The 22021-nt window shown below is 43.1% G+C and overlaps 1 protein-coding gene across 1 annotated transcript in view; it reads left to right on the top strand.

Annotated features, from left to right (window-relative positions):
- The window catches only part of LOC147424638 (protein disulfide isomerase-like 1-4), a 51370-nt gene extending 36686 nt beyond the window's left edge, over positions 1–14684 (top strand). The window contains exons 2-12 of the mRNA XM_086499887.1: positions 10714–10843; positions 10966–11131; positions 11207–11325; positions 11731–11811; positions 12875–12961; positions 13048–13125; positions 13231–13299; positions 13419–13499; positions 13603–13737; positions 13809–13865; positions 14240–14684. Of these exons, the coding sequence (XP_086356013.1) occupies positions 10714–10843; positions 10966–11131; positions 11207–11325; positions 11731–11811; positions 12875–12961; positions 13048–13125; positions 13231–13299; positions 13419–13499; positions 13603–13737; positions 13809–13865; positions 14240–14425 (1189 nt within the window). The 3' untranslated portion in view covers positions 14426–14684. The remainder of the gene's footprint in view (positions 1–10713; positions 10844–10965; positions 11132–11206; positions 11326–11730; positions 11812–12874; positions 12962–13047; positions 13126–13230; positions 13300–13418; positions 13500–13602; positions 13738–13808; positions 13866–14239) is intronic.
- The last annotated feature ends 7337 nt before the right edge of the window (positions 14685–22021 follow it).

The following is a 22021-nucleotide window of genomic DNA, read 5'->3' as shown; positions in this document are numbered from 1 at the left end:
TCCTCTGGTTGCACACAGCATGATCATCAACATTACCATCAGAATCCATCAAGAGCCTTTTATAGTGCACAGAACCTATCGTCCACTTTGTTGGGAAACTGGGTAAGGGCAAATTTGCTAAGTTAATATAAAAGAAAACTGACAGTCACTCAGTAGAGCAAAAGAAGCAAAGAGAGCACAGACAATCCTCTTGTAGCAGGCCCTCTAGCTACCCTTCTCAAGCAAGAACCCCTCCACAAACACTAGCGTTTTCAGCTTGATCTACCAGCATTTTTCAGCCTGATCTGCTAGCGTTTTTCAGCCGGATCTGACAGCGTTTTCAGCCCTATTTTACTGGCATTTTCAGCCCTGCTATCCACAGATAGAACCAACGATTTTCAGCCAAGAATAGCAACGTTTTCAGAGATCTGCATCAACGTTTTTCCCTTGCTGTACCAGCATTTTTACAACGTGCTGTCTAGCATTTTCAGCCATAAGGAACAACGTTTTTCAGCCCTAAGAAGCAGCGTTTTTCTCAGCTATCAAGTTAGCAGATCAACCCCCGACTTGGTGCAACAGTTTACCGACTCGCAACATTCTGTTTTCAGCATTAGCATCGTCAACGTCGTCCTCACCGTCGACATCGACATAGCATCACTTAGACTCACAGCATCAGCACCTTGTATCGGATTTGTGCAATCAATAGCAATAGACTTCTCTTGCTGTCGAGAGAGGGGCCCTTGGAGGAGGGTTTGACAACTTTTCTGGTGTCGTATTCTTCTCTCTCTATCTCTTAGTCTCAGCACCTTTACTCACAGTGTTTACCACTTTGTTTGTGATCATTTGCACTCTCTCACTAAAGGAACGGAAGGCTCTCCCTTCCGTAAGTAAAAGGAACCCTTGAGCACAGTTCGGAGCACTCATCTTGAGCAAAGTTCAACATTCACTTCCGCTGCACCTTACAGCGCAACCTCCTTGAGAATGAAGAACACACACACATACAAGTCTCTAAATATACAACAATACACATATGCATAATTACATATATGGAACAAACATACATGTGTATATATATATATATGTGTGTGTGTGTGTACATAAACTTATAAACACGCATATGTATGTATGAATACACATACATGCCTACATTCATCCATACATTTATTTAGATAAACACATACACCAACACATATATAAAATATATATAATTGTAGAGAGCTACTTCCTACCGGGAGACTTAAACAAACAAAAACATTACTTAAAAGATCTGCCCCCCCCCCCCCCCCCCCCCCCCCCCCCCCCCCCCCCCCCCCCCACCCCCCCTCCCCCTTGTTGCCCAAAATAGAAATAAATCAAATGACATCTATGCCTCCTCTGCCAAAGCCTTGCCAAACACGACACCTTTCACCAATAGCCTTGGCTGGCAGTCTCCTCGTGCCTCCTCGCTGAGAAACAACAATCAGACGCCTGGCACCTTGCCCGCTCCTTCAAGAGCCTTACACCCAAGGAGAAGTCCTTCAAAAAAACACCGAAAGTCTTGCATGTTGAGAATTTCTCGTTGGAATTTTGCGCAAGATTGGAAAAGTTTTTGCGCAAGATTGGAAAAGTGTCAAGTGGAGCGGAAGTGAATGTTGAACTTTGCTCAAGATGAGTGCTCCGAACTGTGTTCAAGGTTCCTTTTACTTACGGAAGGGAGAGATTCCGTTCCTTTAGTGAGAGAGTGCAATGGACACAAACAAAGTGGATGAACACTGTGAATGAAGGTGCTGAGACTAAGAGATAGAGAGAGAGAAGAATATGACACCAGAATGTTGTCAAAACCCTCCTCCGAAGGCTCCACTCTCTATGGTGAGAGCGGTCTACTTATGATTGCACAAATTTCTACAATGCTTGGACTTGCCGACGATGTCTACGACGACGAGACGGGCTGAAATCTGAAAACGCTAATGGCTGAAAGCTGCAAATCTTTATCTGCTGAATTCTGACTCTATGTCGGTGACGATGTAGATGACGATGATGTGACGACGACACGCTGAAAATGCAGATGCTGAAATCTGCGTTTTCCGGGTTGAAACTGTAAACTCCGATGGATCCCACCGTGCGGCGAGGAATTGCTGCGGGAAGGTGAGATCTGCGAGGTTCGGGACTTCTTTTGCGATGTTTGACTGCTGAAAACTGAAAACGCTGAGTCTAGGGCTGAATCTGTCGCAATGGAATTGCAAAACGTTGAATGTCCTGCTGCTCCAAAATCGTTAGGGCTGAATTCTGCTGTCGCTGTGGAGTCTGCTAACGCTAGGGCTGATCTGCTATCTGCATGGGAATCTGCTAACGCTAGGGCTGATCTGAGGGTGTATTGTCGCCGAGGATCTGCAAGTGCAAAAACGTTGGCTGATCTGATGCAAAAACGCTAGGCCTTCTGGTGAGTGAAAACACTAGAGTTGTCGCGGGGGGGAGTCTTGCTGAGAAGTTGCCTAATGAACAAACTGTTCCTGTTGCCTCTTCTGCCAGAAAGGGCTAGCGCTAGGTTTCTATTTATACAAACTTAGTAAATTTGCCCTGCCTAGTTCCCAACAAAAGTCACTTTAAAATAATAAGTGAAAAATATCAAAAATAGGGAAAATAGGTCTATGCACTGTAAAAATGCTCCTGATGGGTTCTGATGGACTGATGATCATGTTGTGTGCAACCAGAGGATATGCATCTACTCTTAAGTGTCTGGACATGCACGGTCTGCGAACAGACTCACAAAAGTGCCAGATCACTTCCTATTCTAGACTGACTTGACTGAACTGAACCCTGGTCATGTTGTAGCTTGTCCACGGACACATAGAGTTGGATGTGTCACGTGACATCCCCTCCTTTTCAAAGTGAGGTACTGGTACCGAATTGTATGGCGGTACCGAACTGTATGGCATCGAGGGAGATCGCCAAAAAACATCCGAAATCCTCGAAAGGACTCTTCGCCGGCCCACTCTGAGGTGTGGGTCGTGCAATACTTGAACTTCATAAAGGTCTGCAAAGCTTGATTCTTTGGGCCGCGCTGAAAGCGACACAAAGTTATCTGTGTGATGAGCTTGAAGCGGTGTGTGCAAGTGAAAGAGCACGAGGAAATGTGCAGGTGTGTATCTTGGAGAGGGAGGCGAGTGCAAACAGAGAAGTGGGCGCTAGCAGAACGAAGAGGGAGAGAGAGCAGGAGCGCTACACGATATGAGGGGAATAAGTTAGTGAGAAAAAATTGACTCACATTCCCTTTATTAAAATGTATAGGACCAATTTAAAGTTAGTGGCCAAGTTCACAAAGTTCAATGTGAACTTGGCCAAAGGTTAATAACCTTTAAAACTATACACAAAAGGGAGCCATTTGGGCCTTTAACCCAACAACCTCCCACTTAAAGGCATAAATGGCGCCTTTAAGCTACGTGACTCTCACCATCTGTATGCATAGCTGATGTTGTGCTTTGGATAAGCACTTAGTGAGAGCATCTGCTGAATTTTGTGATGTATGGACCTTAACCAATGTAATAAGGCCATCCTCAAGTACTTCTCGAATGAAGTGGTACCGCACATCAATATGCTTTGTGCGTGCATGAAACATGGCATTCTTTGCCAAACATATGGCACTCTGGCTATCACAACCAAGCATAGGTGCCTTGGTAGGCAAACCAAACTCACTGCATAGGCGTGACAACCAAATGGCTTCTTTGGAAGCCTCAATGGCTGAAATATATTCAGCCTCTATCGTAGACAATGCAACAATCTTTTGCAATCTAGAACACCATGAAACAGCACCTCCCGTAAGGGTAAACACATAGCCACTTGTGGATTTCCGTGTATCCACATCACCAGCCATGTCAGAGTCACAAAATCCCTTCAACTCCAATGGTCCTTTACCGTAGCAGAGGCATTTGTTTTTAGTCCCTTTCAAGTACCTCATAATGGACTTCACTGCATCCTAATGCAACCTGCCTGGATTAGCCATAAACTGGCTCACAACTCCCACTGCATGGGCTATGTCAGGCCTAGTAGCAACCATAGCATACATAAGTGAACCACAAGTTGAAGCGTAAGGTACACTTTGTATGTCATTGGCTTTTTCCTTTGACTTAGGACAATCATCCTTGGAGATTTTAACATATGGCTGTAATGGCACACCAAGAGGCTTTGCTTCAGCCATGTTAAATCTGTCTAGCACCTTTTCAATGTACTTTTCTTGCGACAAATACAATAGGCGCTGGTCTCTTTGCCTTCTAACACGCACTCCAAGTATATGTTCAGCTGCCCCAAGGTCTTTCATTGAAAATGCAGATTTCACCTGCCCTTTAAGAGCATCAACAATGCTTCTTTTCTTTGCAGCTATCAACATATCATCTACATAGAGCACAAGAATGATAGGGCTGCCATCCTCATCACGTTTGGTATACAAACAATGGTCTGCATTGATTCTTTTGTAACCATGTTTAAGCATGAAGCGATCAAACTTCTTGTACCATTGTCTACATGATTGTTTCAGCCTATACAAGCTTCTATTGAGCATATATACCAAATGTTCCTTGCCAGGAATAACAAAACCCTCGGGTTGCTTCATGTAAAGCTTTTCTTCCACATCACCATGCAAGAAAGTGGTATGTACATCCATTTGGTCCATTTCCAAATCAAGAGCAGCCACTATGGCAAACAATACACGCAAAGTGGTCGTCTTCACTACAGGAGAGAACACTTCCTGAAAGTCTATGCCTTGGTTTGAACATATCCCTTTGCAACTAGCCTTGCCTTATACTTGGGTTTTGCATCAACTGTCTTGATTTTATACACCCATTTGTTAGGAATAGCCTTCCTTCCTTTGGGCAATTCCACCAAATCCCAAGTATGATTAGCATGCAAAGCTTTAATCTCTTCCTGCATAGCAAGCTCCCACTTGTCGCTGTGCTCACATGTCTTTGCCTCTTTATACGTAAGAGGCTCTCCCTCATCTGTCAACATAATGTAATGCAAAGAGGGGTCATATCTGCTCACAGGCCGTCTTTGACGAGTAGACTGCCTCACCCAATGATCCACATTATCCGGCAATGGGTTTACATCAGGTGGCATGATAAAATCATCAACAATGGGCTGCTGTACATCATTTTCAGCATTGTTTCGTGGTTGCAAATGCCCTTCAGGAGCCTCAATTTGCTGCCCAACATCTTCTGGCTCAAACACCACTGGATCATCTACATTTTCAGCCATATGTGGTGCATCCTGAGGGTCAAAAATAGGCCTAACAGGTGGCTGGTCATGCTGAAATTTGACCCTTTTATGTTCTTGCTTTGAGGCACAATTGTTTTGAAGCAGCAAGGCCAAGGTCCCTTGTATACTACAAGTATCAATTGAAGTTAAAACTGACACAAGTTACGGCTATGGGGTGGCGTATAATGCGGTGCCCAAGTCCCTTGTATGATACAAGTACCAAATCAAGTCGAAACCTTGTAGCTCTTCCATAGCCGTATCTTACTTTAAGACACTCTCTCTCTCTCTCTCTCTCTCTCTCTCTCTCTCTCTCTCTCTCCTCCCCCCTCCCCGTTTTCCCTCCCTTCCTCACTCTTGTTCTCTTGCTCTCTCAATGAGCTACCAGTTAGGTTTGCCTCAGCCCACCATAGTCCGTTGCACCAGTCCTCTAATTAACTCTCTCGTTATGTTTCCGGTGACGTATGAGAGAGGAAGGTCCCTTTAGTCCACACTCCCATGAAATCAAGCAAGAAAATGGCAAAGGATGATAGGATGACGAGGGATGAGGTGGAGACTGCCATCAAGCAAGCCATTTTAGCACACAAGAAAGAGACGTATAGTGCCCTCGACATCGTCAATAGGGCCCTATCGGAGAAGATCACGGCTCTAGAGCTAGGACAACATGTCATTAGACATACTTTCAAGGAGATGTTGAGAGAGATGCGAGAGAGATGGGGCTCTCCACGACCTCAGAGGCACATCACATGGATTGGCCATTTTGAATGGCCTTGATAGATACTCCTCTTCATTAGCTTCACTTGCTTCCCTCATAGACATGGTGCTAGCACTGTGGATTATGTTTTGGCTCCCACATCACTTATACCAGGCATTCAAGACTTATCGGTCTCGCCTAGACGTGTTGGAGTGGCTTCAAATCATGCTCATATTTCTTTTGCAATAGAGTTCACTTACACTATTGGTGGCTTTCATCACGAAACACATCACGATCTGAGATACCACTTTTGCAGAAGATAGATGGAGTGTATATAGCAGAGTTGTATAGTCTTCTAGCATGGGAGAATCCCCATAGACCCTTGTCAGAGCTCACCCAGATATTGACAAAGATACACAGCGGCAGCCATAGCTTTTCCTCTCTCTTAGCCTATGGAAGACCACGGTCTGGGAGCCTGCCTCATAACCGTTGGTATGATGATGAGTGCCGAGAGACGAGAGCCCGACTATAGAGAGAGGTGGCTTTGGAAGACATCACACATTGGCAATTACGTATACTTTTCTAATGCCTTTATACGGCAAAAGAAGAGAGCTTCTTAGCTCAATTTGAGAGAGATATTTATGAGGTGCTCTTGAACCAGGACTGTAAGGAGTCTTGGCAACTCTTTAGAGAGCACTCACGCATTCCAGTCATTACCTCTACAGAGACATGGACACAATTTGTATCCTCTTTATACGTAGTAGCAACAAAGCAGTTGCCATTGCCAAATCCAGTGGAGCCTTGTCCTCCCACTTCTACTTTCTTCACAGTGGAGATGGTGAGGCGAGCCATTGATAGATTGCACACAGGGAGGGCACATGATCATTATGGTACAGGGGCAACGCATTTTATACAAGCTAGAGTCATTTCGATGGTTTCTTGGCGTACGTCTATGCTCGAATCTCTACGCAAGTCTGGAGACCCGACCCTGCCAACTAATTATTGCACTATCATGATTGACCGCTCATTGGCCAAGTATACATCTATACTTGGGCATGGGTCGAGTGGATGGGTAGAGAGAGAGAGGGTTTATGAGCTTCCGGGCAAGTTGGATTCGGGAGGGATTCTCTACACTTGATCATATCTTCATGCTTCAGGGCAAGTTGGATTCGGGAGGGATTCTCTACACTTGATCATATGTTCATGCTTAGAGCGATCATTGAGGAGGGAAGAGCATGTGGGAGGAGGGTTTATTGTAGCTTTGTGGATTTTCGCAAAGCCTTTGACAGTCCCAAGAACCAGATTGATACGGAGACCTTGGGAGTCCCACAAGAGCATGTATGGGGTATCATGGCACTCTATGAGACAATTATAGGGAGAGTATGGATAGCAGAGGGTCTTTCAAGCCTGTTCACTCTATCATTGGTGTGAAGCAGGGATGCCCACCTTCTCCGACTTTTTTGGATAGTATATTGATGAGATTTGTGACTGTATTGAGATTGCAAGGGATAGAGGGGCACAATTGTCAAGTACATGGATACCTCTATTGCTTATGTTGATGATATTGTGCTTATTTTAGACTCTTCAGAGGGTATGCAGAGACATCTAGATGCGTTAAATGCTTATGCACCTGATAGTGGGCTCTCCATCAACCTTGGCAAAACCAAGGTAATGGTATTCAATAGTGCAGCGCAGCGGGTCAGGAGATCAACACCTTTTTTTACATATGGACAGGAGATAGTGGAGTATGTAGACTCCTATACATACCTTGGTGTTGTATCTCTATTAGAGGTGTTTCAGAGGTGAGATTGATGAGGGGATATGCAGCCACCATGCTTTATGGAGTGCAAATATGGGGTTTAGACCTTGATCATCATAGTAGATCAGGGCGCACATATGATAGATGGAGATCCATGTGTGAAGAACTGTATATTACTTCATATGTGTTTATTATATTTCTGCACAAGACTAGAACTAGAAAGATAACTCTGACAAGAGACTGTGTTTGATTGAATGAATGAAAATTGAGTACAATAGGCTCCTTATATAGGAGAAGAAGAGAGACAATTGAACAGTCACATCTCATGGCGAATAGACATGACTCTAGGTGTAGAGACACATCCCTTGGACGAAGAGCTGCAACCATTAGGCGAAGAGTCTCACCCATAGAGCGAAGGGGTGTGACCAGTCGTCGAAGGAGTGTGGCTTTTGACGAAGAGGCATGTCCTTTGAGCGAAGAGTCGCAACCATCCAAGCGTAGGGGTCCTCCTTGGCATGGCACTCTGTATATCTGCAACTAGGAGTAGGTGTAATATTGTAACATAGTCACAATCGTGACACCATGGAGAGACCACTTGTATCCATGATTTGGAGGCTGATTTGGGGGAAAGCCTCAGTGCCACATGAGGTTATCAGAGTTGAGATGCGTGCACCAACCAATGGTAGTGGAGGCCCTTGCTGTGGTGTCTTTCATTCATAGCACAGGGGAGCTCCAGCATGACGGATATGCACGACTAACGCTTGAATCATCGCGAAAGTTGGCAAGTGAGGGTGATACTTTGTGCTGGTTTGCACTGATACCATCTTGGTTTGAGCTACATGGATTTTGTATGGATAGGTTGCCCCCTTTTTAGTACTTCATGAATGCACCATCCCTCACCCTCACACATTTAGAGATTTGCAGGATTATCAAGCATGATCTCATTCAACTAGATTCTAGTAGGACTTGGTTGTCTATGTCACACGAGTTGGGGACGAAGATGGCTTTTTATTGAGACCATTTTCTTGGCATGGCAAATGGATGGAGTCTATGATCAGATAGGTCTCTTCTTACTGGAGATCCGTAGGCTCAAAGAGAGTACCCTTTGGAGCAGAGGACCTACATATAGAGAATCCATTCAGAGGCAGATCACTACTTTTTATAGAGGGACTATTCGGGATGGCCCACCACAGGTTACCGAGTCACACCCTCGTTGGGGCATCCTTCTTGATTGAGCCATCGAGCTTGGCCGCTCATGATGCCCGAGGATGCGAGGGAGACTACGGAGTTTCATTGAGCGACATCAAGCATGCCCCCCCTAGAGAGCTGACTATGGAGGACATTGAGGCCATAATGCAGAGACCCCACGAGAGAGAGTTCACATGATGATCACATTGTACACCTCATTAACCCTCATGTGATTGTACCCCTTTCCACATCTTTTGAGATGATGTATTATGTGATGATGATGGGTTCTTATCTAGGCCTACCTACATGGACACTCACTTGTTCCACGGCTTACGATGTGCTATTGGACAGATTTGGACATCATCATACCGGTTGGAGATTGAGACGTGCCGATTACGAGGCATCTCAGTTGAGGCCAGGCTGTGCAAATTGTGTCAGAGAGAGCCAGAGACAGAGCTCCACTATATATGCCATTGTACAACATACCATGAGATACGTGGCACCTTTCATAGTTCACTGCCTCTTTGGAGAGGGTTTTGGGTCTCTATCTAGAGTTATGAGATACCAAGATCAGAGATGTCTTGGACTCTATCTATTGGAGATTTAGCGACATCGAGCAGGGTTATTGCGAGAGGGGGGTTCACAGACCGGGAGACACACCCAAAGACAAATCTTAGTGTTCTTCCATCCACAGATTGAGCAAAGACGAGAGCAGCTAGAGAGGAGGGATATAGGGCATATCACTAGCAAAGGTATACTGAGTGATCAAGAAGCAGAGCCAAGGAGATCGTGGAGGCCCAGAACGAGGGGATACTTCCATAGTCGAAGGAGGTTGCAACAGAGGATCAGGTCTATATTGGTGAGAGTCAAGACATTGGAGACACCCTGTGCACACTCGCACCCTGGAGGGCATCGACACGATCATGCACCGACCAATGTGAGCCATCTCCCGATTTCACATATCCGCCATTTTGTATCTGTTCTTTGAGGTACACACCCCATTGTTTGTATATGTACCCCTCAAGCTCTTGATACCCATCCTTTACATCTCTAGTAGTGTTTCTGTTTAGATAATTTCTTTCTTTTTATCCAGACCTTGTATTAGATTCACCATGATGCAACTCTTTGGTTTCATAGGTCATTTTGGCCTTTAGAAGATGTTAATATAGCATTTCATTTCATCTCCTCCCCCTCGTAGGAACATTCCCAAGAGAAGAGAGAGAGAGAGAGTGTGTGAAATCAAGCTATGGCTATGCTGGAGCTACAGCGTCTATGCTGGAGCATAGCCATTATAAATTTGCAGCTCTGCCCTTGCACAAAGATCACTTTCAAGGCTCTGTACTCAACAAGCCATTGAGTGTCGATTTAGACCCAATATTATGGCGTAAAGTCGGGGCGATGCAGAGTTTAGTTGACTAGAAATGACCTGATGCTGCGCATAGACTTGGCAGGCCAAATCGAGAACGCTCTTTATGTAGAGACAAAGTGACATGCTATGTCGCATATCGTGTAGACGTTCCCTTGGAATGGAAAAAAATACATGACGTTAACTTTTGAACAATCTACACAGTCTAAGATGTAAAATGGTTTGGGTGGCTATGGTGGATAGTGCAATGTGACAGCCTATAGGCAATGCTCTTAACAGTCAGAGGCAGCCTAGGAAGGGGATACTATGCCGAAATGTTTTGTTGTCTGGCCTTGATACAGGTGCCTGCTCTTTCCCTTTTTCAGCTTAAACTATATTGCTTTCTTATCAGGAATCTATCAACTCAAAAAGTCGGTTACTTTTCTAATTAGCCTTCAATGATGAAGCAAAAGGTATGTTAATGCAGAGTTACTGCACGGGCTGAGTTTAACCTTCTTTTGACAGTGAAGCTATTGTATCTTGGATCAAGAAGAAAGTTGGTCCTGCGGTTGCAGAAGTCAATAATGCAGGTGATGTACAAGGGATTCTGGAAAGTGGCAATACTCTTGTAGTGGCCTTGTTTGATAAGCTTGAGGTATTTGTAACAATGCCTTTAAAGCCCTGTTACTTAATGTTGATCCAGATCGCACACCTTCCGTTACTCTTAGGGATTCTTCTGCCCCCAAGATTAATCATGACTAATTGGTGCTGATGCAGGGCAATGAAGTTGAGGAATTCATTTCAGCTGCTCGACAGGAAGATGATGTACTCTTTTATTATACAAAAGATACGGAAGTTGCGGAGTTGCTGCACATTAAACCAGGCAGCTCTACACCCTCTTTAGTATTGTTAAAAAGTGCAGCTGAGAAGGTGGTTTTGTATGGTATGTCACTACTCAGAACTTATCACTTAATTGTGCTGCAAAATCTCTAATTTATTGAAACAATTTTGTCTGCAGATGGAAAGTTTGATAGAGCTGCAATCTCAGAGTTTGTCCTCGCAAACAAGCTGCCACTCATTTCCTATTTCAGCAGGGACACTGCAACAGCAATTTTTGAAAGCGCTATAAAGAAACAGGTGCCCCACTGCTCTCTACTGTGGGTCCTGCACAAATTATGTGGGATATGGGCCAGGGATGGTTTTGCTTGTGAAAGTGTGGAATGTTTGTCCTATTAGCCAGTCACCTGTTTATGCAATGCCCACTGCAAATGACTATTGAGTGGCCTTTTAATAGAGGTTAATCAAGTTTTCATGTATGCCCAAAAACTCACAAAAGGCAGCTCACCCACAAAAACTACATTCTTGAAGAGGATCCGTTCCGTTTGTCTGCACTCTCTCCTGTGGATGTGTTACTAGTTGCATGTGTGAAGGTCTGTTTGCTCGATTTTTGAGTGTTCATGATGGTAACCTGGTCTGTGTCAAAACACTACTGCTTATGCTGTGCTCAGCTAATGAGTAGATATTTTGTTGTGGATTTTACAGATTATCCTTTTTGCGTCACCTGAAGATGCAAAAGAGTTGCTTCCAGCTTTTGAAGGAGCTGCAAAGTCACATAAAGGAAAGGTAATCTGCCAATTATAAGCTACATGATCTGAATTCTCTTGTTTTACTCATGGTGTAGGTTTCTAAGAAGACAACTGCACGCACATGGATATGGTAAGGATTCAGGGAAAAAGTGTGGCTGGGGTACCAAGCCGGGGGTGGGGGGGAGGCAGAATGTTGATTTCACTTTCACGCAAACACAATATCTCTAGATAAAAGATTGGTCACATTTAACTTGTTTCTGAATGGCCTGTTGCTAAGCATTACTTCCATTGAGCACAAGTGATTTTGTATGATTGCTGGAGAATTTCTCTTAATCCCAACTTCGACGTGTAGAGGGTTTGAAATGCATTATTAACACAAGGAAGAGCAGGTCTAACCGGAAGCTGCTGGAAGGAACTAAAATGCTATATATAGGCTTATGTCGATGTAATTGTCTAGGCCAAAGATTTCCTTTTTAGTGAAATATGTTCTACATCTAACCAATAAACAGGTTATATTGTTAAACCACATCCGAATTGATGCTTTGCGTCATTCTTGAGCTTGTGGGTTCACAATGCTAGTGTTTGTGAAGAAACCTAGATATACAGAAAAGATACTTTTAGTAGGAATCAACCATTGTCTGAAGGTACTTCCTCATTAAAGGTTTGTTTATGAGATTCAAAGCCAATGGTCATAAGATTTGGACTCAATGAAGACCTTCATACCCAACGAGTTTTTCCATTTCTGAATTGGTGATAACCTTGGTCTCTTTGTTATTTTGCTATCTTTGATTTCAATTCTGGTGATTACCTTTTAGTTTTGGGGTTTACCAACAGTGTAGAAACTAACAACCCAAACAAGCTGTATCTGAAAAGGTGGTTCTTCTTGGTTGATGGCACGTAGAACTAAAGAATTCACAATTTCTTCTTCAAGGTTCACATGCAGTCTTAAGTAAAACAGCGTCAAATTTTGCAAGGGTGCTAAATAGAACATGGAATGATGAATTTCTTGCTTGTGATCTTCGTGTATCCCTCTAGATTTTCAAGTGTGGGTAAACTTGACAACAAAGCTATCTTATATTATTTAACCGTGTTTCATGCAGATCATTTTTGTTTTTGTGGACTCAACCGACGAAGAAGTGGGAAAGCCAATCGTGGAGTTTTTTGGTGTTTCTGTTGGAAAAGCAATGGTAGTTGCTGCTTATGTCCCTGTTCCTAGCAATATAAACGATGGTTTATAAGATCCATGTGCTCAATGATGTTGAAAACTTATCAGATTGTAGCTTTCACCGTCTCTGAAGATCAGCCAACAAAATTCTTTTTGGAAAATGAGCCCACAGAGGAGAAGATTAAGGTTCATTTACTCTGTGTCATTTGAATTATTCGTGCAAGATTTCCAGCTATATATCATTTGTTCAAAAAAAAAAATGTTTCTAAGTTCTATTTTGAAACTCGTCAGGAATTTGCAACTGGGTTTTTGGATGGAAAACTGAAACAATTCTACAAGTCGGACCCACTTCCTGAAAAAGTAAGCCCTATTAATGAGAGTGACGTGGTGTGAGTTGCTAGAGTTGTTCCCCATTCTAGCCACTGTAGTTCTAATGGGGATGCAGATGGAATCTTTCTGATTAGAAGCGTCTTTTATAGGATGATGGAGATGTAAAGGTCGTTGTTGGCAATAATTTTGATGAGATTGTGCTGGACGAGTCTAAAGATGTGCTTCTTGAGGTGGCCTATTTTCTTGTGATTGACTTATTAGTTGTATTGAATTTGCTGCATTGTAAAATGTTTAATTTTGGCTTTGCCCTTTGCCTCGTTGCTCTTGCACCAGATTTATGCTCCATGGTGTGGACACTGCCAAGCCTTAGAGCCAATCTATGAAAAACTGGGCAAAGTGCTTCGTGGAATTGACTCCTTGGTAATAGCAAAGATGGATGGCACAACCAATGAACATCCTAGGGGGAAGGTGTGGATTTAATTCAATATATGTCAGATTTAATTTGATTCTGCGACTCATATTCTATTGTCTTTGTCTAGTCTGATGGGTATCCGACTCTGCTCTTTTTCCCTGCTGGCAACAAAAGTTTTGATCCGGTAAGTGCTCTTATCCAAAAGCTACAGGTAAAGGCCTACATTCTCATGACCGAACCGCCTACTTCCATTCTCTCACAAAGGGGTGCTTCGTGGAATTGACTCCTTGGTAATAGCAAAGATGGATGGCACAACCAATGAACATCCTAGGGGGAAGGTGTGGATTTAATTCAATATATGTCAGATTTAATTTGATTCTGCGACTCATATTCTATTGTCTTTGTCTAGTCTGATGGGTATCCGACTCTGCTCTTTTTCCCTGCTGGCAACAAAAGTTTTGATCCGGTAAGTGCTCTTATCAAAAGCTAAGAGCTACATTCTCATGGTAAAGGCCTACTTGCCTTCTCTCAAAGGTTGGGATGGTTTTGTTGCAACAGGTCACAGTGGATGTAGACCGAACCGTGAAAAGTTTCTACCAATTTTTGAAGAAGAATGCGGCCATTCCATTCACAATAGCCAAGTCAAGCAAAGGTGGAGAACCCTTACTAAATGTGAAGTCGCCCAATCCGGAGCCTACAGAGAGCTCTTTGGAGGTTAGCCATGAAGCTAAAGATGAGTTATAGTAGGTGTTTGGAAGAACAATTTCTTTCTTCCGCAATGCCAGGCATTCTCTATGGCTAGGGAGTTGCATGATACCGCAACTCCTGAATGAAGTTTTGTTGTGTAGAAACAGGTTGGTCAGCTGAATGTGGCTCTCTTGCATAGTATTGAATGGTACTATTGCAACTTCTTTGTATCACGGCAAACTTCCTACCCCTCAAGTTTGTGGGGAAGCGATTAAATGTAGTTGGCGTCTTCAATAAACCAAATCGTTGAATTGTCTCCACCACCTAAACCTACGTAGCGAACCTCGTAACAAACAAGGGCCGTCACTACCACGCGGACGGCGGCACTGCCTGCTGAGAGAGAGAGGGAGAGAGGGAGAGAGGATCTTCTGCAGCTCCTTCTGCTCGAGTCTTCTTGCACAGCTGCTATCGCAAAGCTAATATTTTTATTACAAGCATCAGCAGCTTCTAATCGAGGGCGATACTACTTCTGCCTGCACAACATCACTTTGAAATCTTGGTGATCGACTCTCGCCGGCACGCTCTCTGCAGAAGGCGAGGTGCTGCTAGGTGAGATCATCAGCTGAAGGGGCGAGAGAGAGAGAGAGAGAGAGAGAGAGAGAGAGTCTCCTGAGCGATGGAGATATAGCTGGACAGGAGACTGAGAGAGCTGAGAGGAGGTGATAACCGGCTACATGGCTTGTACGGGGCTCCGGGTATGTCTGGTCAATTTCAAGAAAATCCGAAGTCAGCCTAAAGTCTGTTTGCTTCTGGTTCTCTCGATGTCTGGAAGCTTGTACGAGAGCGGTAGGGGGCGGTTAAAGGAAGCCTTTTCTCTTTCGGTCTCTCCCCTTTTTGTAGAGAGCGTTCTCGAGTCGGCAACCAACTCTCTCTCTCTCTGCGCGATCGATGCAGGCTTGTAGTTCTCTGTCTGTCGCACATGAGCAGACTGCGCTCGCTCGCTCGCTCTCTCTCTCTCTCTCTCTCTCTCTCTCTGTGCTTCGTCGCGCACGCCGCACGGGCAGTTGGGGGTGGAGGAGAGAGGGTGTGGACGAGTGGCAGCGTGCAAGGTCTTTGCTGAGAGGGAGGAGAGACGTGCATTGGTCATGCTCCTTTTGGGGTGGTTGGGGGGCGGGGGTTGCTGCCGAAGGATGTAGAGAAACATAGTGTTGAAGCATTAGGCTAAGTGTTTGGGTACATTGCATTTGTGCACACATGTGACATCACAAAAGTCTCTCTCTCTCTCTCTCTCTCTCTCTCTCTCTCTACTTAAAAGCTAAACTTACATCCCTACTGTGAGCAGCAAGTAAGACTCTAACCACTTCTCCATGCACTTAGTCTGCCACTATGTCGGTTGTGGCACTAGTTGTATGCGTGGTGCTTGAAAGCTGTAGTAGCTAATATGGGCAATGAGAGCCCTCATGCCATTGAACATATGCATCAAGGCAAAACTACTCTAATGCAAAATCTGGAATCCACTATAGAAGTCTTACTCTATTCCTCCTTTGCGCGCATGCACACACACACACACACACACACACAAAGGTCCTCTATTTCTAGTTAGCATCTCAAAGAGAGTTCCAAAAGAAACACAACACCTGGGGTATGTTGAGTAGTAAGTGTTTAAATGCACAAAAATTATGAAAATGAGCTGTATTGTCATAAAATCTAGTATCTAACCAACCCAAATGATTTTTTCATATTAAACTGATCATTTAATGTGGGAGAACAAACGGGAACCATGGATAGAATATAGACATGTGCTTACAGACCCATCTCAACATGGGGCCAATGGTTAGGGGTCCAAATGAGAGACGGTCTGTCAAAGAGCAAGGCTATCTAATACAGCTTGAAGACCTTAGGGTTAGCTTCATTAAAGACCTTCAATAGTTATTGTGAAAAGCCTTGGACCTTCATAAGCTAGGGTTGTGCTTGAGGTGGGAACACGACCCAAGCTTGGGTTGCTTGTAAGTGCTTGTTGTGGTTCCTGACTAAGGTGCTTGTCGTGCTTGATGACTAAGGTGCTTGATGTGCTTAATGACTAAAGTGCTAAGGTGCTCCATGACTAAGGTGCTTTAGCGGATAAGGTATTCAAAAGTCAATGCATATCCCTACACAAAGGGGGGTGAGTTCTTATTGTAGGGGCTAGAGAGAGAGCACAAAGCAAGCTTAGTACAAAGAAAGCAAATAGGACACTTGTCAAGTTCCTCTTTATGTTCCCTCACGGTGTGCCTAAAGCCTATTGGTTGGCCTTTCAAGGGGTCCAACGATAACTTAGATAATTTAATTAATTGTCTATACATTTATCAAGTCCTCTGTCTCAAAGGGGAAAGGGAGACACTTGTCCCAAGGATAACTTCGTTTCTTGATATGCACTAAGCCTATGATTGGCCAAGCTCCAATCATGTGCAAGATAGAGTTAGAAGAGGGGTCGACGAAAGAAAGGAGGGGGCTAGCTCTCCCACCTTTGAAGGTGTTTGAGGCCTTGGGACTGAGGCTGGGGATGGCTAATGCTTTTTACAAAGACTATGTTTTGATCGTGATGCATGAAGCTTTCTATCTTCATTGCATCACCTAGGTTACAAGGAACACAAAGATTGTATTGTACCAAGTCTCTCTTGATGGGAGAATCTATAATACAAAAAGCTATTGGAGGGGGGACCGTCGACTCCACATAAATCTGATCTTCAATTATTGTCAAGTTCTCTAAACTCTCTCTCTTGCAAAAGTATTATTCATGCCAAGTTAATTAAGTATTATGGTTAAGTTGCTATTGCTAAATAAGTTTACCCTCTATGTTTTCAAAGTAGTCGCACAAAAATGCTTTCTATAATTCTCCTAATTCCGCAAAGTTCATAGGCCATTTCCATTACATTGGTATCAGAGCTATTGGTTTCTCTTTTCTTGCTTACGAAGAGAGGTCCTTAAGTTGTCCATGAAAGATTGGGCTTGTTTACTGAAATAGGGTAAGTGGGATAGGGATCTATTATCTTGGTTGAGAAGAACTTAGTTCGAGGTACACCGTTGGGAACTATATTCTTAATAACGGAGCCTCTCGGGGCTCGTCTTTGGCTTTATCATTATTGAGCTACGAGCAAGCTCAACGGGAAACATAATCAACCGAGCAATTTAGACCCTCTCCACTAGTCTTTGCAATCAACAGTGTCTAAGCCACGGGTGTGGTGGTTTGAGAACCGATTTTTAAAAGTAAAGAAGAGTAGCGACTAAGGTTTTTGAGGCTCCCAAAGCACAAAGTAAATCTAGACATAAGCTTCATTATCATGGCTGACAATAACCAAGAGAGTAGAATGAACATTGATAAATTTGATTTTGCACATGAAGGTGCTAATGGTGATGCCCCCATGTTTGTCAATTATCTTGTTACTAGGTTGCAGCAAGCTATAGGAAACTTGCTTTGCAAGCGAAGTTACCCAACAACTTCGTGCCTTTGGGATTTCCCTTTCGCTCCAAGAGGAGAGAGAGCTTAGGGGCCTATTGATGAGACCTTCAAAAGAAGACTCGCTCCCATAAGAGAGGAGGAATCCAAAGAACAAGAAAGAAGCAAATCTCTAAGTTCCTCCGAAGATGTGGCTCCACGAAGATGGCGGTCTAGATGGTTGCCAACTCCTCCCAAGAGGAAACGATCTACCCACAATCCTTCTCCTCGTCACTTTGAAAGGGAAGAGAGCAAACAAAGGAAGAAAAGGGTAAGAAAGAGGTCACCCTCTTCTCACTGTTCTTCACCTTCCTCTTCTTTTGACGGAAGCTACAACTATTCTCCTAGAGTATACAAGAGGGGAGGACATCGCAAATCTTACCCTGCATGGCGAAGGTCCCAAAAGCTCAAGAACAAAGAGAGAGGAAAGAGTATCGCTTTTTTCACCTATTGGTCTTCATCCAATAGTATGATGCAGCCTTTGGAGACGAGGGCTTCACGGAGTCCTCCAAGCTATGTTATGTAGCTATTAACTTCCAAAAGTCTGCTCGTCAATGGTAGGCTAGCCTTCTTGGCAACGGCAAAGCCCCAAAGACATGGAAAACTCTACGAGTTTCCATCGTGAAGCAATTCCTTGCAAGCGATGCAAAGGACAAAGTGCTTACCGAATGGAGGAGTTTGAAGCTTCTCTCCCATGAGTCTATCCACAAATATGTGGACAAGGTTTTGGGATTTACATATCAAGGATACTGTCTTTCAAAAGATAGACTTCACCGAGCAAAAGCAACAATTCTGTGCGAGATTACCTGAAGAGATGGCCGAGTACGTCAACTCCCAATGGCCTGGTTCTATCATGGAAGTAATCCACCACACTATGGTTGCTTTGCGCATCAATTTCCAACAAGGGGCTAGAATGAATGTCAAGCCCATGGAAAACAAAGACAAAAGTGATGCAAAGGGGAAAACCAATGCGCAAATTCTTCCCAAGGCAATTCTAACAACAACAACAATTGGTCCAAGGAGAAGGGAGTTTACAAAGGTAAAAATAAACTCTCCTGAAGAGCTTGAAGCTTTTTGCAAGGAACACAAATGTTTTAAGTGTGGGAGCAAGGACATGGCTATCGTTCTTGTCCCAAGAGAAATGCCCACAATGAAACTCCTAGAGCTTCCACTATCAAAGCTCCAAAAGAGGATGCTCATTGCAAAGGATCACCTCCCTTCTATGCTTGGGGAAAGGTAAGGGGACATGATGCCTTCGAAGATCTTGTTTGACCCTCGCATTCAAGCTTTCGAGATGGAAGATACTGTAACGGCCGATACCGCTTTCAAGGGACAACAAGCCTCCGTTACTCCCTTGATTCGAAAGTTGAGGTTTCATGTCCAAAGCTATGTCAACAAAGAAGAATTTTTCATCTCTCCTCTCCAACATGAGGATGCTATCCTAGGGGCACCATGGTTCAACTGCATGGCTGTCAACATGAAGTTCCCTGAAAGGAGAATCTACTAAACCTACTACAGGGGAAAGAGCATGTATATAGATGCTAGTGAGTCTGGTTGTACTAATTTGATAAATCAATGAAAAGCTCAGTTTCTACGTACATGATTTTTGTCAAAGAGTCCCTAAAAGATCTTAATGTTCCATGAAATGTAAATGGTAGGAATTTGTCTAATTTTCTAAAAGGATTCCAAGATGTGTTCATCGATGATATCCCTATAAACTTACCTCCAAAACAAAAGGATGCTGACCATCGAATTGAGCTCCTACCAAGAAGCTCACCGCCTAACAAATCTCCTTATCGAGTTTCCCAAGCTCAACAAGAGGAGATCATGAGGCAACTACAAGAATTGGTAGACAAAGGGATGGTGAGGCCTAGCTCCTCTCCCTTTTGTTCTCCACTCCTTTTACTGCAAAATAAAGATGGTACATACCGCATGTGTGTGGACTATCGAGCACTAAACCATATCACTATCAAAAACAGATTTCCCGTACCTTGGGTAAAGATCTGTTTGATAAGCTACAAGGGTCTACCTACTTCAATAGGATTGACCTTAAAAGTGACTACCATCAAATAAGGATAGTGAATGAAGATATCTTAAAGATCGCATTTCGTACAATGTTTGGCCTTTATGAATATCTAGTCATGCCTTTGGCTTGACTAATGCACCAGCCACGTTCAATCATTTAATGGAGAAAATCTTTAGACCCTATCGCAAATTCACTGGAGTGTTCTTTGATGATATCATCATCTACTCCAAGTCCTTGGAGGAACACAAGAAATATCTCCAGGTGATTTTTCAAGCATTGAGGGAGAACAAGCTTTTTATCAATAAAAAAAATAAAGCAAAATTTTCCTTCAAGAGATTCAATACTTAGGTCATATTATCTCTCAAGGTGATATCCTTATGGATTTATCAAAGTTAGAGGCAATAAAAGCATGGCCTAATCCAAGGAATCTACATGAGCTAAGAAAGTTTATTGGTATGTGTGCATACTACAGACGTTTCATAGCAAAATCCTCTCAAATAGCAGGACCATTACATGACTTAACAAAGAAGAACGTTAAGTACTCATAGACTGCTAAGGAGAAAAATTCTTTTGACAAGCTCAAAGAGAAGCTTATCTCCCAACCAGTCCTTATGCTTCCGGATCTCTCAAAGCCATTTGAGGTCCAATGTGATGCTTGTAGTGATTGCTTTAGAGCAGTCTTGCTTCAAAAAGGGCATGCCATAGCATATGAGAGCGAAAGGCTCATTACGGATGAACGGGTCTTGGTTATTTATGAGAAAGAGCTTTTAGCTGTTCTGCATATCCTAGACACATGGAAGCACTATTTATTGGGGACTTCATTTATTTTACGAACATACCACCAAAGTCAAGTGCTTCATGACCTAAACCAAGCTTTTTGACAAACAAATGAGGTGGAAAAATTTTCTTTCACAATTTTATTTTCATATTGCTCACATTGCTAGTAAGCACAATCAAGTGGCTGATGCACTTTCACAACGACCAAAAGTTAATGTGGTGTCTATAGCAACTCATAATGATCTATCTTCTATGATAGATGAGTATGCTACTGACCCTTACTTTAAAGACATAATGTCAGCCCTTGCATTGGGGAAGAAAGAAGAACCATTCACCGTGTAGGATGGTTATCTTCTCCATGGCAATAGGCTATGCGTTACCCACTCCCTTTGTGACAAAGTCATGTATGAATCCCATGCTCCTCCCTATGCGGGACAAGAGGCATTCAACCTACTCTTTGAGGAGTAGAGACATACTTCTATTGGTCTACCATGAAAGTGGACATACAAGAGTATGTTTCAAAATGTGTGGTATGCCAAAAGACTAAGTATGATAGAGGAAAGCAACCTGGATTACTCTAGCCATTGCCAATCCCTGATTCACCATGGGAGAGTATATCCATGGATTTTATCTTTGGAATACCCAAGTCTATCCATGGGAATATGGGAATATGGTTTAGCAAGCAAGCACACTTTATTCTTGTCAAAAAGACTATTAAGGCACACCAAATGGCAACTCTCTTTATATCTTAGATTTTCAAAAACCATGGATTGCCAACCTCCATCGTGTGAGATAGAGATCCTAGAATGACGAGTAATTTTTGAAAAGGTCTCTTTGAAAATCTAGGTACAAAAATGAATTTCTCTTCAGCCTATCACCTACAAATGGATGGCCAAAGTGAGATAGCCAATCTTACGATACTCAATCTACTAAAGACTTATGTTACAAAAGAAGATTAATGCTGACAATGGGAAAAATACTTACCACTTGTAGAGTATGCGTACAATAATACTATCCATACTTCTATGGAAAAAGCACCTTTTGAAATCATTGAGGGAAGACCTAAAAGTCCCTTGCTACTTAAAGTACATGGGAAGATCTTTGCTGCCGATAAGTATAGCCATAACCTACAAGAATCTTTTTAAAAGATTAAGGAGGCTATATCCATCTCTCAACAAAAGCAAAAAGCTGTTGCTGATAAGCACAAAAGGGATTTAACATTTAAAGAGAATGATTGGGTCTTACTTAAGTTTCCCAAGGCTCGATTGAGGCAAATAACATGCAAAAATCCTATAGGCCATCAAAAGTATTATGGTAAACTAGCAAAAAGATACTATGGTCCTTTTCAAATTTTGAAGCCAATTAATGAGATGTA

The sequence above is a fragment of the Adiantum capillus-veneris genome, chromosome 25, assembly GCF_014529385.1.
Source record: "Adiantum capillus-veneris isolate H3 chromosome 25, ASM1452938v2, whole genome shotgun sequence".
NCBI classification, from domain to species: domain Eukaryota; kingdom Viridiplantae; phylum Streptophyta; class Polypodiopsida; order Polypodiales; family Pteridaceae; genus Adiantum; species Adiantum capillus-veneris.
Note: the sequence above shows the minus strand (reverse complement) of the source record. Positions and strands in the feature narration are given on the sequence as shown.